Here is a 14,333-nt window from a genome sequence, read left to right as displayed (position 1 = left end):
TAAAAGGTATGCACCACCACCACCCGGCCCCTTAAACTATTTTTATACACAGAATTTTATATATAAACTTATACCTCCCAAGTGCTGGGATTAAAAACATGCACCACCATGCTTGGTTCCCCAAAATTTTCTTTTGATTCTTTGGGTATTTCACATCATGTACCCCAATCCCACTAACTTACCAGTCCTTCTATGTCTGCCTTCCACCCTTGTAGCCTCCCCACAACATAAAAAAAGAAAAACTCCACTCCTCCATATTTCCCTCCTCTCTATCACATATTCATTTGTCCTAGTAGCCCTGGGAGCTGCAATGTATTACACAGTATGCTCTTTTGCCCAAACAGCTTTATTTGCAAATGTTTATTGTAGTGTATTGTTGTTCTGGTTCAAGGACTCTGGCTTCTGATACACTATCAATACTGGACCCTCATGAAACTTCTCTTGGATATCCTGCTGTTGCCCTGAGTCATGTAAATCTTGTGGCTATGGTTCTTCAGGGCCTGTTTCTTTGCACACTCCAGCAGTTCATAGAGGGAGCGGATGAGGTTGACCAACCTCAAAGCCTTGTATATGGGCCTGGGTGGTAGCTGAGTTGGTCAGTCCAGGCCTCCACCAGGACCATCTCCCTCAGGCAAGGGTCAGGGCCAGCTCTCCCTTGCACATGCTATCAAAGCCAGCTGTCCCATGGTTCCCAATGGTAACAAACCCTCAGACATCAACACAGACTACAACTGCAGTAAGGGCAAAGACCCAAAAATGTCCCTCTGCTGGAGCTGGGGCCGGACATCACCATGGCCCTGATTGACAGCACAGACAACTCAGATTAGTATGCCCCTGGTGGCCTCAGGCCCAGACCACAGGCATCTGTATGATGTGGGATAATGTTCTTGCTCACTGTAAATATTTGTCACTCATATTAGCTTAATAAAATGTTGACTGGCCAGTAGCCAGGCAGGAAGTATAGGCAGGGCTACCAGACTAGGAGAATTCTGGGAAGAGGAAAGACAAGAAACAGTCACCAGCCAGATACAGGAAGCAAGATGAGAATGCCTTACTGAGAAAAGGTGCCAAGCCACGAGGCTAAACATAGATAAAAATTATGGGTTAATTTAAGTTGTAAGAGCTTGTTAGTAATAAAACTGAGCAATAGGACAAACACTTTATAATTAATACAAGCATCTGTGTGTTTATTTGGGACTGAATGGCTGAAGGATGGGATGGGACATAAATTTCCATTTACATCTGTAGGCCTTCTCAGGTAACTTAGGCCACAGACATCAACACAGAACCCAGCCATGGTAGGGCCTGGCAAGGACCTTGGCTGCTGCTGCACAGGCCCAGATATCACTTGGCCCCAGGTGGTAATGTAGGCCACCCATATCAGCCTGTTCCTCACCACATCTTCAGTTCTGCCTCTCTCCACAGTACATGAACCATTCTGCTCCTCCTTCTCTCCCATTTCTACACCATATACCTGGTCATCACCACAGAGGTGCCTGCCTGCCCATGGCCCAGATGCTGGGCTGGCCTGTCTTCAAACTATTTTTTAACATGACTTCCATATCTTCAAAGTTATTATACTAATCAAGACCAATTCTAAGTCAACACACACTTATATACCAAGTGATAAATACTGTATTGCTGGAAACTGAACAGAAAAAATACCTTATAAAAGCATTACCTTGCATTTCACAGCACCCAAAGTAGTAGCGAGACACAGCCATGTTGCCAACAACTTCCCATTTGTTTTCATCGGGATCAAATCGTTCAATGGTGTTGCCAATCTCAGCTCCAACCCACCCACCTGGAAAAAAACAAAAAATAATCATTTAAAGTTCAGATTTTCTCATTAGAATAAAACAAAGAAAAAAATTAGCTTAGTATGAGAAATATGATTTTTCCCAAAACTTTTTCATTTTTAATTTTTGAAACAGTTTTACCACATAACCTGGGCTATTCTGGTATTCACAGAGATCGGCCTCCAGAATTTTAGGATTAAAGATATACATAACAGCTGAATGATGGTGGCTCACCCTTCAATTCCTGCACTCAGGAGGCAGAGGAAGAAGGGTCTGAGTTCCAGGACAGCCAGTACTATACAGAGAAATCTTGTCGTCAAAAACCATAAAAAAAGATAAATACTAATACACCTAACCCCCAAACTATTTTTTCTTTTCTTTCTTTCTTTTAAAAATTTATTAAGATTTTTTTTTGTTTGTTTATTGAGACAGGGTTTCTCTGTGTAGCCTTGGCTGTTCTGGAACACACTCTACAGACCAGGCTGACCTTGAATTCACAGAGATCTGACTGCCTCTGCCTCCCAAGTACTGGGATCAGGCATAGGATAACATGCCCTGTCACCCAAATTAGTTTTTAACATGACTTCTATATCTTCAAAATTGCTAATACTTATTAAGGCCAATTCTAAGCCAAACCACAGCATACTACTTATTTAGGATGTACTTAGAGACTTCACAAAGGCTTTTCTAAATAGTCTCCAGGTTTGTTTGAATCAGTGTCACTGTGTACCCCTCATTGTCCTGGAGCTCACTACATAGATCAGGCTGGCACTGAACTCAGACAGATCTGCCTGCCTCTGCCTCAAATCCAGTTATTTTTGTGCTGTATTTGTTTTTGTAAGTTAGTTTTTATTTATTTAATTTTTGGAGATTATAATTCCATCATTTCTTCCTTCTCTTTCTTTCCTTCAAATTCTCCCATATTGTTTCATTAGTTACTGTTACATATATATATATAGTAAACCTGTTCAACCTATATGTTACTTGTATGTATATTTTCAGGGTTGACCATTTAAGCCAATTGGTGTACTCTTCCCTGGGGAAGATTATTTCTCCTCTCTCAGCATTTCTTGGTTGCTGGTAATTCTTTGTGTAGAGTTGGGGCTTCCCTGCATCCATGTTAGTATGTCTACTACTGGTTAGACTTGATGGTGTATCTTCTGACATTCCTAGAAGACAGTCTCATAGCAAACTGACCTACATTCTTTCTATCTCCTCTTTTGCAATAATCTCTGAGCCTTAGGTGATATTGTGTCTTGTATTTTGAAACAGATATAATGTATCTCAGTCTGGCCTGAAACTCATTGTGTAGGGATGGTTATTTGCAGTAATCCCTGAGAGTGTTAATTCCAGAGTACTGGCCCATTCTCCAGTTTTTGAAACTGAAAATGTTCCCTTTATTTATGTATCACAGCCGACACCCACAGTCATAGCACTCAAGAAGCAAGAAAATGGCAAGTTCAATGTTTCTAGGGCAGCCTGAGCCCTAGACTCTGTCTCAAAATAAAAATAAATAAATAATGGAAGGAAGGAAGAAAACAAAGGAATTTAAGAAGATTCATTTGTTTTGTTTTTTTTCCAAGACACAGTCTCACTATGCAGCCCTCCCTGGCCTGGAACTTACTGTGTAAACCAAGCTGGCCTTGAACTATCATCTACCTACCTTGCCTCTTCCAGCCCCAAATCTAGATGCAAATTTCTTATGTCAGTAAGGAGCATCTCTAAAATTGTCAGACCCCAAGACCTTAATTAATATCAGTTATTCTTAAGTCAAACAGCATAATTACCCAAAGCATAGATAGCCCCGTAACACACACATACTCCTAAGCCACAGCGCGGGTGATTCATTGAAGCAACAGTTGTCCATTGTTTTGTAACTGGATCATAGCATTCAGTACAGTCAAAAATCATCGAATCCTTTTCACCTGATTTTGAAAAAGAGAATAGAATTAGAATACAATATTCAACAGCATTAACAGTTTTTGTTTTCAGAAATCAACCATTGGGTCTAATTTTAAAATACCCATTAAAAGTGTTTGCCTTACAAGCAAGATTTTTAATTCAAAACACTGCCATTTATTAAAGGCCATTTATGAAACAAAAGCACATGACATTCTAATTATTTCTAGTTCTACCCCCGAAACAATTCATAAATTTTGAGGAAACAATTTCCATCTCAACACTCCCATTTCTTTCCAGGTAATAATTTAGGCTTATTAATGTGGGAGGTCCTTCTGTACGATGCAAATATGTGTTGTTTTATTGGTTGATGAATGAAGCTGTTTTGGCCAATGGACAGACAGGAATTAGCTAGGTGGGAATTCTGAACAATGAGGCAGGGAAAAGAAAGACAAAGGACAGATACCATGTAGCCAATGGGAAGGTGATATGCCTGGGCATTCTCTGGTAAATCAAGGCTAGGTGGAGATATACAGATCAATAATTATAGATTAATAATTAAGAGAGAGATAGCTAGTAAGAAGCCTATGCCATTGGCTAAACAATTATAAATATATATATTAAATCTCTAAATGGTTATTGTATTAAACAGTTGTGGAAACTGGTGGGTAGAGAGAAAATGGGTCCAGTGGGACCCAGATTAGATGGGAAAATCTCCTTTTACAAGTTTATGGCCTGGTACAATTTGATTTTTAATGTAATTATAATCCATATGTAGCAGCAAACAGAAAATAAAATTTAAGAAACTATATTCTTAAAATGGAATTTTAAAATACACTATACTTAATAGACTAAGGTAGATAAAGGAAGGCTGTTTTCTTAGATAGGTTAAGCACTGGCATTTCTACATTATGGTAAATAATCTGTACTTCTGTACTTATCTACATGAAAGCAACTAATTAAACTTAGTAGCCATACCAAACACACCAAAAAATAAAATAAAATGAAAATAAGTAGGGGACTCCTGGGAAGAAGGGGTATGATTAGCATCCATCCATGAACCCTAGGTTAAATCTTCAGAACACACATGTGCACCCATACAGATGAGTGTGCGCGCGCGCGCACACACACACACACACACAAACACCACAAATCTAACCAAAGACTTGCAAAACTCCCATTGACAGAATTTATATACTGAGATATCAGATCATGGTGGTGCGTTGCTTTATTCCCATTATTCAGGAGGCAGAATCAAGGGGATCTCTGTGAGTTCAAGGCCAGCCTGGTATATATAGTGAGATCCGGTCTTAAAATAAAATTCTTAAGATAAACCAGATAAAATTCTAAATTAGGGAACATCTAGAAAAATAAAGGTGTATCATTTTCATAAATTGAAAGAGTCCAGAATAGGGATAGGGGCTAGAGAGTTGCCTCAGCAGTTAAGAACACTTGCTGCTCTTACAGAAGACCAAGGTTCAGTTCTCTGCACCCATATGATGATGGCTCACAACCATCCATAACTCCTATTCCAAAAGATCTATCCTCTTCTGACCTCCTCAGGCATTACACTCATGTGGTACACATATATACATAAATGCAAAACACTCATATACACACAATAAAATAAACAAGACTTTAAAAAGGTATCACTGTAACTCCAAGTGGGAGAAAGAGACCTTAAACAGGGAGAAGGACAAAACAAAACAAAACAAAAAACACGAAGGGTAATGAAATACATGTGAAATAAAAGCAAAAGGGAGGACTACTTGGGGATAAAGGAAATCCACAAGAAGGAGATGGAGGAAGACAAATGCCATAATGAAACATATTACTGTGGGCCAACAGAAAAACTCAGAAAAAGCCAATGTAAAGATAATAAGTATCCATAGGATCCATAGGCTAATACACAGATTTAATGTAACCCTTGCCCCAATCCATTTTTTTTTTTTTTTTTTTTTTTTTTTTTTTTTTGAGACAGGGTTTCTCTGTGTAGCTTTGGAGCCTATCCTGGAACTAGCTGTGTAGACCAGGCTGGTCTTGAAACTCACAGAGATCCTCCTGCCTCTGCTTCCCGAGTGCTAGGATTAAAGGCATGTGCCACCAATGCCCGGCACCCCAATCCAATTTTTATAGCATATTTAAGAAGCAACTACGAAAGCCCTCCAAAAAATTAGTTCGTTGCTTCATCGGAAATGTCTTGAATTTCAATTTGAACATCAATGTGTCACAATTTACATTTTATAATTTACCATGACATAAATCAATTTAAATAAAAGCATATGTAACTTGTGAAAAAAATTGATATAGAAGTGCTGTGGGACAATCTTTGTATACCGTATATGTGCACTGCTTTCATTGTTAATAAAAAGCTAATTGGCAGATACCTGAGCAGGAAGACATTGGGTAAGACAACCTGACAGAGAATTCTGGGAGGAAGAAGGGCGTAGTCAGAGGAGTCACCAGCTAGATGCAAAGGGATCAGGAGATAAATGTGCCATGCTAATAAAGCTATCTCCATATGGCAGAGGGTAAATAAAAATATGGGTTAACCTAAAATGTAATAGCTAGTTAGTAATAAGCCTGAGCTATCAACCCATCATTTATAATTAAATAAGTTTCAGAGTGATTATTTGGAAGTGGCTCCTGGGACAGGAAAACTCCACCTACACAGAAGTATGTGGTGGTCTGAATAGGAATGGTCCCAATAGGCTCACATATTTGGATGCTTCGTCATTGGGAAGTGGCACTACTTGATAGGGATTAGGAGGTATGGCCATTGTAAAAAATATGTCAAGGGAGTGGGAGTGAGCTTGGGACTTCCAAATGCTCAAGCCAAGCCCAGTTGTCTCTCACTGTTCCCAGAGGATCTCGATCTCAGCTTCTCCAGCACCATGTCTGCCTGCACCACCATGTTGATAATGGATTAAACTGTAGCACAAATAATAAAAACCTAGAGACAGATATTGGGATTCAAACTGAAGATCAGAAAAGTAAAGCAGCCAAGCCACTACAGAGTTCTTACCTTTACCAAGGCTCAGACAAAAGGGATGTGACATTCTGTAAATATGTTTCTTTTATTGGTTAATGAATAAAGCCCTGGTGGTCAATAAGAAAGCAAGATAGGCGGGACTAGAAGACAAGAAGGATCCTGGGAGATGTAGTAAGAGGGAATTCATGAGGTAGAGATTAGAGAGATTAGAAGATGTCTGGACCCTCTCTCCTCTCCAGTAAGATAAAACCATGTGGAAACTCTTAGATTAATAGAAATGGGTTAAGATTTAAGACAGAGCTAGCCAATAAGAAATGCTAGTAACAGCTTTAAATCTAATACAGCGTCTCTGTGTGTTATTTGGTTGGGGCTGATGCTGTGGGACCAGGCTAGCAGGAAGCTGTCCGTAACATGATCCTGTCCCCAGAGTGACTGCAGACTGCAATCAATGCTCTCCACCTCTGACTGCCCTGAGACTTCACTGAGATCCTGTCTTATATTCCTTTTGAGTGCTGGGATTAAAGATGTGAGCTCTGTTTCTCTTTTAGACTGATTCACTCTCATGTAGCCCAGGGTGGCCTTGAACTCACAGGGATCCAACTGCCTCTGTCTCCCATGCAACCATGGCCTGTCCTCTATGGCTAACTAGTGGCTTAGGTGTATGGCTTAACTAGTGGCTTAGCTGTTAACTGGGTTTGTGGTTAACTAGTGGCTTAGCTCTGCATTCTCATCTTCAGGCAAGCATTATTTGTAAGATTACAAACAAAATATTACTATACTAAACCTCTGAAAATGTAAGTCAGCTCCAATTAAATACTTTCCTTTACAAGAATTGCTGTGGTCATGGTGTCTATCACAGCAATGAAACTAGCTAAGACAAAGTGCAACCAACCAAGAATAGTCAGAAAAGAATAGAAAGAAAAAAACAACTTTGGCATGTGTTAACTTTTTCTTTTTTTGGCAGGGGTAGGAATGTATATACACATGAGATCAGAGGACAACATGCAGGAGTTCTCTCTGTCAACAATGTGGGTTACACAAGGTCACAGTTAGGGTTTCTTTTTTTGTTGTTTGTTTCTTTTGAGACAGGGTTTTTCTGTAGCTTTGGAGCCTGTCCTGGAACTCTCTCTGTAGACTAGGCTGGCCCGTGAACTCACAGAGATCCACCTGTGTTTGCCTCCCCAGTGCTGGGACTAAAGGCTAACTGCCCAGCCAGTTAGCATTTTTACTGCTATGATAAAACACCATGACCAAGCAACTTGGAGAGGAAAGGGTTTATTTAGTTTATCTCACACTTTGTAGTTCATCACTGAGGGAAGTCAGGGCAGGAGCTGATGAACAAGCCATGGAAAATGCTACTTACTGGCGTGACGTTCATGGCTTGTTTAGTCTGATTTCTTTTTTCTTTTTCTTTTCTTTTTTTTTTTTTTTTTTTTTTTTTGAGACAGGGTTTCTCTGTACTGCTTTGGAGGTTGTCCTGGAACTCACTTTGTAGACCAGGCTGGCCTTGAACTCACAAAGACCTGCCTGCCTCTGCCTCCCTAGTGCTGGGATTAAAGCCGTGTGCCACCAACGGCCAGCTTTGGTGCTTTCTTATAGCACCCAGGATCACCTGCCCAGGGTTGGCACCATCCACAGTGTGATGGGCCCTCCCACATCAATCACCGATTAAGAAAATGCCCTACAAGCTTCCCTGCAAGCCAACACAATGGAAGTATTTTTCAATTAAGATTCTTCCTTTCCACTTTCAGCCTTTTTGATTTCCTCTATTGAGAATTCTTCAGTTCTGTACCCCATTTTTTAATAGGGTTATTTGGTGTTTTGTTGACTAGTTTCTTGAGTTCTTTGTATATTTTGGAGATCAGCCCTTTATCAGATGTAAGATTGGTGAAAATCTTTTCCCAGTCTGTGGGGTGCCATTTGGTCTTGTCAACTGTGTCCTTTGCCTTACAGAAGCTTCTAAGTTTGAGGAGGTCCCATTTATTAATTGTTGATCTCAGTGTCTGTGCCCCTGGAGTTATGTTCAAGAAGCGGTCTCCTATACCAATTTGTTCAAGGGTACCTCCTACTTTCTCTTCTAAGAGGTTCAGTGTGGCTAGATTTATGTTAAGGTCTTTGGTCCATTTGGACTTGAGTTTTGTGCATGGCGACAGACATGGGTCTATCTACAGTCTTCTACACACCGTCATCCAATTGTACCAGCACCATTTGTTGAAGATGCTTTCCTCCCCCCATTGTATTCTTTTAGCTGTTTTGAAGAATGGATAAAAAAGATGTGGCACATTTTCACAATGGAATACTACTCTGCAGAAGAAAAATAATGGAATCTTGAAATTCGCAGGCAAGTGGATGGAACTTGAAGAAACCATCCTGAATGAGGTAACCCAGTCACAAAAAAGAACAACATGGTATATACTTGCTCATATATGGATTTTAGACCTAGAGCAAAGGATCACCAGTGATGGGAGATGTCATTCTGTATATGTTTCTCATACTGGTTAATGAATAAAACACTGTTGGCCAATAGGAAAGGAGATAGGAGGGACTAGGAGACAAGGAGGAAATAGGAAGGAGGAAGGAGGAGCGAAGATGGGGAGTCTGGAGAGAATAGAACCGCCAGCTGCCTCTCGCTGGTAAGACCACGTGGAAATACATAAAAATGGGTTAATAATTAAGACAGAGCTAGCCGATAAGAAACTAGCACCTGGCCAACAGCATAATATCAAATACAGAGTCTCTGTGCATTATTTGGGGCTGGCATGGCTGTGGGACAAGACCAGCGGCGGCAGGTGGAAAACCGTACTCCTTACACACCAGCCTATAATTCATACCACCAGAGGAACTAAGATACAAGGTGTATTCTAAAAGATTCATATAAAGTCCCTCACAGAAGGGGGAAGGGACAAGTCCCTCAGAGCACATGGGAAGTGGGGTGGGGGCAGTGAATGGAGAGGGAACTAGGAGAAAGAAAAGGGGAGGAAAGGAAAGCACATGCAACTAGGAAGATTGAGTCGGGGTAGGAATAGAAGACAGGAGAGAGAGAGAGAGAACAAACATAAAAGAGGGAGCTATTATTGGTTTGAAGAGAAAACTGAACATAAAGAAAGGTCTAGAGACCTACAAGATTGCCTCCAACTAACAATTTGAGCAACCGTGGAAAGGCTACCATAAATGCCCTTCCCTGATAGTGAGAGCAACACCTAACTTATCCACCATCATGGAGCCCTCATCAAGTACCTGTTGAAAACAGAAGCAAACACCCATAAGTAAACACCGAGTCGAACTAGAATCCAGATGCAGAGGGAGGGGACAAGACCAGATTGCAGAAACACATAGAGACAGCTCACCTGAACAAGGAGGAGCTAATGGGCCCCCAGACTGATAGCTGGGAAGCCAGCTTGGGACTGACTCAGACCCCCTGAATATGGGTCTCAGCTAGAAGGACTGAGCAGTCTAAGGGACCTTAAACAGTGGAGCCAGGATGTATCCCTGGTGCACAAAAGGACCTTGCGGACACATTCCCCATGGAGGGATACTGCCTTAACCTAGAGACAGGAGAGAAGTCCTAGTCCCTACTTCAAATGACTTGACAGATTTACACGACCCCACCTGGATGGCATCACCCTACATGTGGAATTGGGATGGGGGCATGGGAGGGGAGGGTGGTCAGGGTGCATATGTGGGGGGAGAGAGAGGGAGGGAGGGAAAGGGAACTGGGATGGACATGTAAAAAAAAAAAAAAAAAAAAAAAAAAAAAAGATTCTTCCTTTCCCAAGGACCTTATCTTGGGTCAAGTTGATTAAACAATAGCCAGCACACAGGAAACTCGGGTTCAGGTGTAATCACTTTCATCTGCTGAGTCATTTTGCTGGCCCTAAACTAAGAATTTTTAAGAGAGTCAAAGTAATTAAGATAGGGACAGATAAAAAACTAAAGAAACATGACATTCCAGGATATGTCAAAGTTACTACAGAACAATGGGGAATAAGTCTTTTATACTGGCTGTGATAACTGGTTATATATGTGGGGAGTTATTATTGCCTATTATCCATAAAAACTCAATTCCAGATTTATTATATACATAACTGTAACAATAAAACAATAATATTTTTTAAATAAAATGGTACAGAGTTTCTTAACATAAATGAACTTATAAGAAAAGAAAAATAAGTTCGGTGGTGGTGGTGCATGCCTTTAATCCCAGCACTTGGGAGGCAGATGCTTGTGGGTCTCTGTGAGTTCAAGACCAGCCTGATCTGTAGAGTGAGTTCTAAGACAGCTGGGGATACACAGAGAAACCCAGTCTCAAAAACAAACAACAACAACAAAAAGAGAATAGGACAATAACATGAATAGATTCATAATGTAAGAATAGGCTTTAGAGATAAAAACAGAAACAACTAGACTTGGCTATTATAATCTTGAAGCAGATATAGTGACATAAATACAGATGGACTGACTGTATTCGTGAAAGGAAGACAACATGGAATGACAAAAGCTTTGAGGGGGCTTTAGCTCAGTAGTAGTGGTTGCTTCACATACACGAGGCCCTAGGATTAATTACTCAGTACTGAAGGAACAAAAAAGTACGTTTAAAGCTTTGTTCTTACCCACTAGGCAAATCATCATTACTATCCAGTATATGGCAAGTCATGGGAGGAAACGACAGGTTTTGGTGTAGAACGTTAAATGTGAAGTGCATAATGGCATAAAGGAAAGTTCAAAGAGATGGGAGAAAACTAAAGAGAATGAAGATGATCAAAGTACATTACATAGTTGGGGGGGAGCACATATACAATGTAGTCAAGTAGATTAATGAGAGAAATGAGATATTTTTATTGTTACCTCCAATAGCGTAGACCATCCCTCCCAAAACTGCTACTCCAAGTCCACATCGAGCCTGATGAAGTGAAGAAACAGTGGTCCAGTACTGACTAAAGGTATCAAAACGTTCTACACAGCTAAGGGCTCTGCTATCACTCCAACGGCCCCCCTGCAACCGTGTATATCCACCTAATCAGAGAAGGAAAAAATATACAGCAAACCACTTATTGTAAATGTGAAAATGGCAGTAATAAAGAAAATACAGGGCCCTGTATCTAAACATTTATACAGCTTAGTGCCTGTCACCTCTATAAAAATAGTATTTAAAATATGTAACTCTCAATTATGCCAAGCCCTGGAAAATTATGGCTTACCCATGCAATGAGAAGGTTAACCTCAATGTTTTACCATCTCTCTCAGTTATAATAGAAGACTATATAAAATATAAATCTAGGCAACATTCTTTGTCTAATTATAAAGTTGCATTATCACCTCTAAATGTCTCAATTAAAAATAGTGCACTGATGGACCTAGAGAGATGGCTTGGTGGTCAAGAGCATTGGATGTTCTTCCAGTGAACCTGGTTTCAATTCCCAGCATCCATATGGCAGTTCATGGCTGTTTGTAACTCCAGTTGCAGGGATCTGACACCCTCACACAGACATACATGCAGGCAAAACACCATTGCACATAAAATAAAAATAAATGAAATAATATTTTTAAAAAGCAGTGCATTGAGGGGATGGTTAGATTGCTCAGTGGTTATGTGCATATTATTGCAGAGGACTAGGGAACCACCTGTAATTCCAGGGATCTGATGCTCTCTTCTGGAGTTTGCAGGCACCTGTACTCAAACATGCACATTTCCACACAGAGATACACACATATATACATATAATTAAAATTAAAAAATAAGCCAGGTGGTAGTGGCAGACATCTTTATTCCCAACACTCAGGAGGTGGAGGCAGGTGGATCTCTGTAAGATCAAGGCCAGCCTGGTCTACAGAGCTAGTTCCAGGACAGGCTCTAAAGCAATACAGAGAAACCCTGTTTCCAGAAATAAAAAATAAATAAATAAATAAATAAAATATATCTTTTAAAATGTGGATTGAAGGCTGTTGAGATGACCAGTGAATAAAGGCATTTTTCACAGAAGCCTGAAACCCTGAATTCAGTTCCTGGAACCCACATTAAGATGAAAGGAAATAACTTACTCCACAAATGTTCTCTGACCTCCACACATGCACATGGCATGTGCATGAACATACATAGATCATACACACAATAATAAAAAATAAGTTTAAAAACTAAAGCAAAAGCTGGGTAGTTGTAGTGCACACCTTTAGTCCCAGCACTCTTAGAGGCAGGTGGGTCTCTGAGTTTGAGGCCAGCCTGGTCTACATACAGTGAGCTCCAAGACAACCATGGTAATACAGAGAAATCCTTCCTCTAAAAACAAAACAAAACAAAACAAACAATAAAAGTAATATGAAGTAAAAATAGTGGATTGAAATTCATATTTTCCCTGTACAGCAAAAAAACAAAAATCAAAAAACAAACCAAACCTAAAAACTTTGGTATATACTCCAAAAGAATGTTTACATATTGTTATATGGTAAAATATACATAAAATTAATCATATATAATTGTAATCTACATTATACATAAAAAATTATATAGAAACTATAGTATATCTAGATTTCTGGACAACCATACATTCTCTATACCTATCAACTTTAATGGTTTAAAATGAAAATTTTTAACGTTTCTCTGATACTTTTTTACACAAATCCACTTTTTAAAAAATTTTGAGACAGGGTCTCTCTACATAACCCTGGCTGTGTACATTGCCTCAAACTCAAGAGATGTGCCTCCCTCTGCCTTCCTACTGATGTTTGATGTCCTTCTGTATGCTGTGAATATGTTTTTCTTATTGGTTGATGAATAAAAATGTTTTGGCCAATGGACAGGCAGGATTTAGTCAGGCAGGAAATCCAAATAGGGATAAAGAAAAGTATTAGGTGCAGTGAAGGAGACACCATGTACCTGCTGAGTGAGCAAGAGGTCTGGGCATCACAGGTAAGCTAATACCACATGGAGATACACAGATTAATAGAAATGGATTAATAAATTAAGAGAAAGCTAGCCAATAAGAAGTCTGAGTCATTGCCTAGTTTATAATTAATATAAGCCTCTGTGTGTTTGTTTGGGACTACCGGGACAGAAACTCTCTGCCCAGTGACTTTCATAGGAAGGTTGCTTTGGAATTTGACACATGGGTCCAAGTTTCCTTTCCCCAGGTTAGTTCGGTTTGGTTTGCCTCCAGTAATCACTGTGTTGTTTTCTGCTTTATGTACATATCTCTTGCCTAAGTAGAATTCAGTTTCATCTCAGGGATAACACATTCAGTTTTTTGGGTTTCTTTTTTTGTTTGTTTGTTTGAGGTGGGGAACAAAGTGTTTATTTCATGTTACACCCCAAGCCTCAGTCACCAACTGGCTCACAGATGGCCAAGTAACTCAATGGACATCCTGTGAACCCTGGAGGGACTCTGGATTTGTAGCCCTGGAGCTCTGGCCCAGAAACATGCCTGGCTGGATCAGATTCTCCCAAGAACTCCTTCTGTTGCCAGGGACAAACACCTTCAGTTTTAAGAAGAGCTGTGTACTCTCCTTAGTTCTGGAGACCTTGCTTATAGCCAGCAAAAATGGCCTCACACCACAGTCTTCCAGACATATTTGCTTTTGAAACTTCTTTTCCCAACATGCTTCCAGAGAAGCCAAGATGGCAGAAAGAGTCCTCTGATATTTTTAAGGAT

The 14,333-nt window shown here is 40.0% G+C and overlaps 1 protein-coding gene across 2 annotated transcripts in view; it reads right to left on the bottom strand.

Moving 5' to 3' along the window:
- Ipp (intracisternal A particle-promoted polypeptide) overlaps positions 1-14,333 on the bottom strand; it is a 36,734-nt gene that overhangs the window by 10,800 nt on the left and 11,601 nt on the right. For both annotated transcript variants that reach the window (XM_051188530.1, XM_051188531.1), the window contains 3 exons: positions 11,536-11,703; positions 3,587-3,724; positions 1,682-1,804 (listed from right to left, as the gene is read on the bottom strand). In XM_051188530.1, the coding sequence (XP_051044487.1) occupies positions 1,682-1,804; positions 3,587-3,724; positions 11,536-11,703 (429 nt within the window). The remainder of the gene's footprint in view (positions 1-1,681; positions 1,805-3,586; positions 3,725-11,535; positions 11,704-14,333) is intronic.

This window comes from Phodopus roborovskii, unplaced genomic scaffold (assembly GCF_943737965.1).
Source record: "Phodopus roborovskii unplaced genomic scaffold, PHOROB, whole genome shotgun sequence".
Taxonomy (NCBI): Eukaryota; Metazoa; Chordata; class Mammalia; order Rodentia; family Cricetidae; genus Phodopus; species Phodopus roborovskii.
The sequence above is the reverse complement of the archived record's forward strand: the minus strand, read 5'-3'. Positions and strand labels throughout refer to the sequence as shown.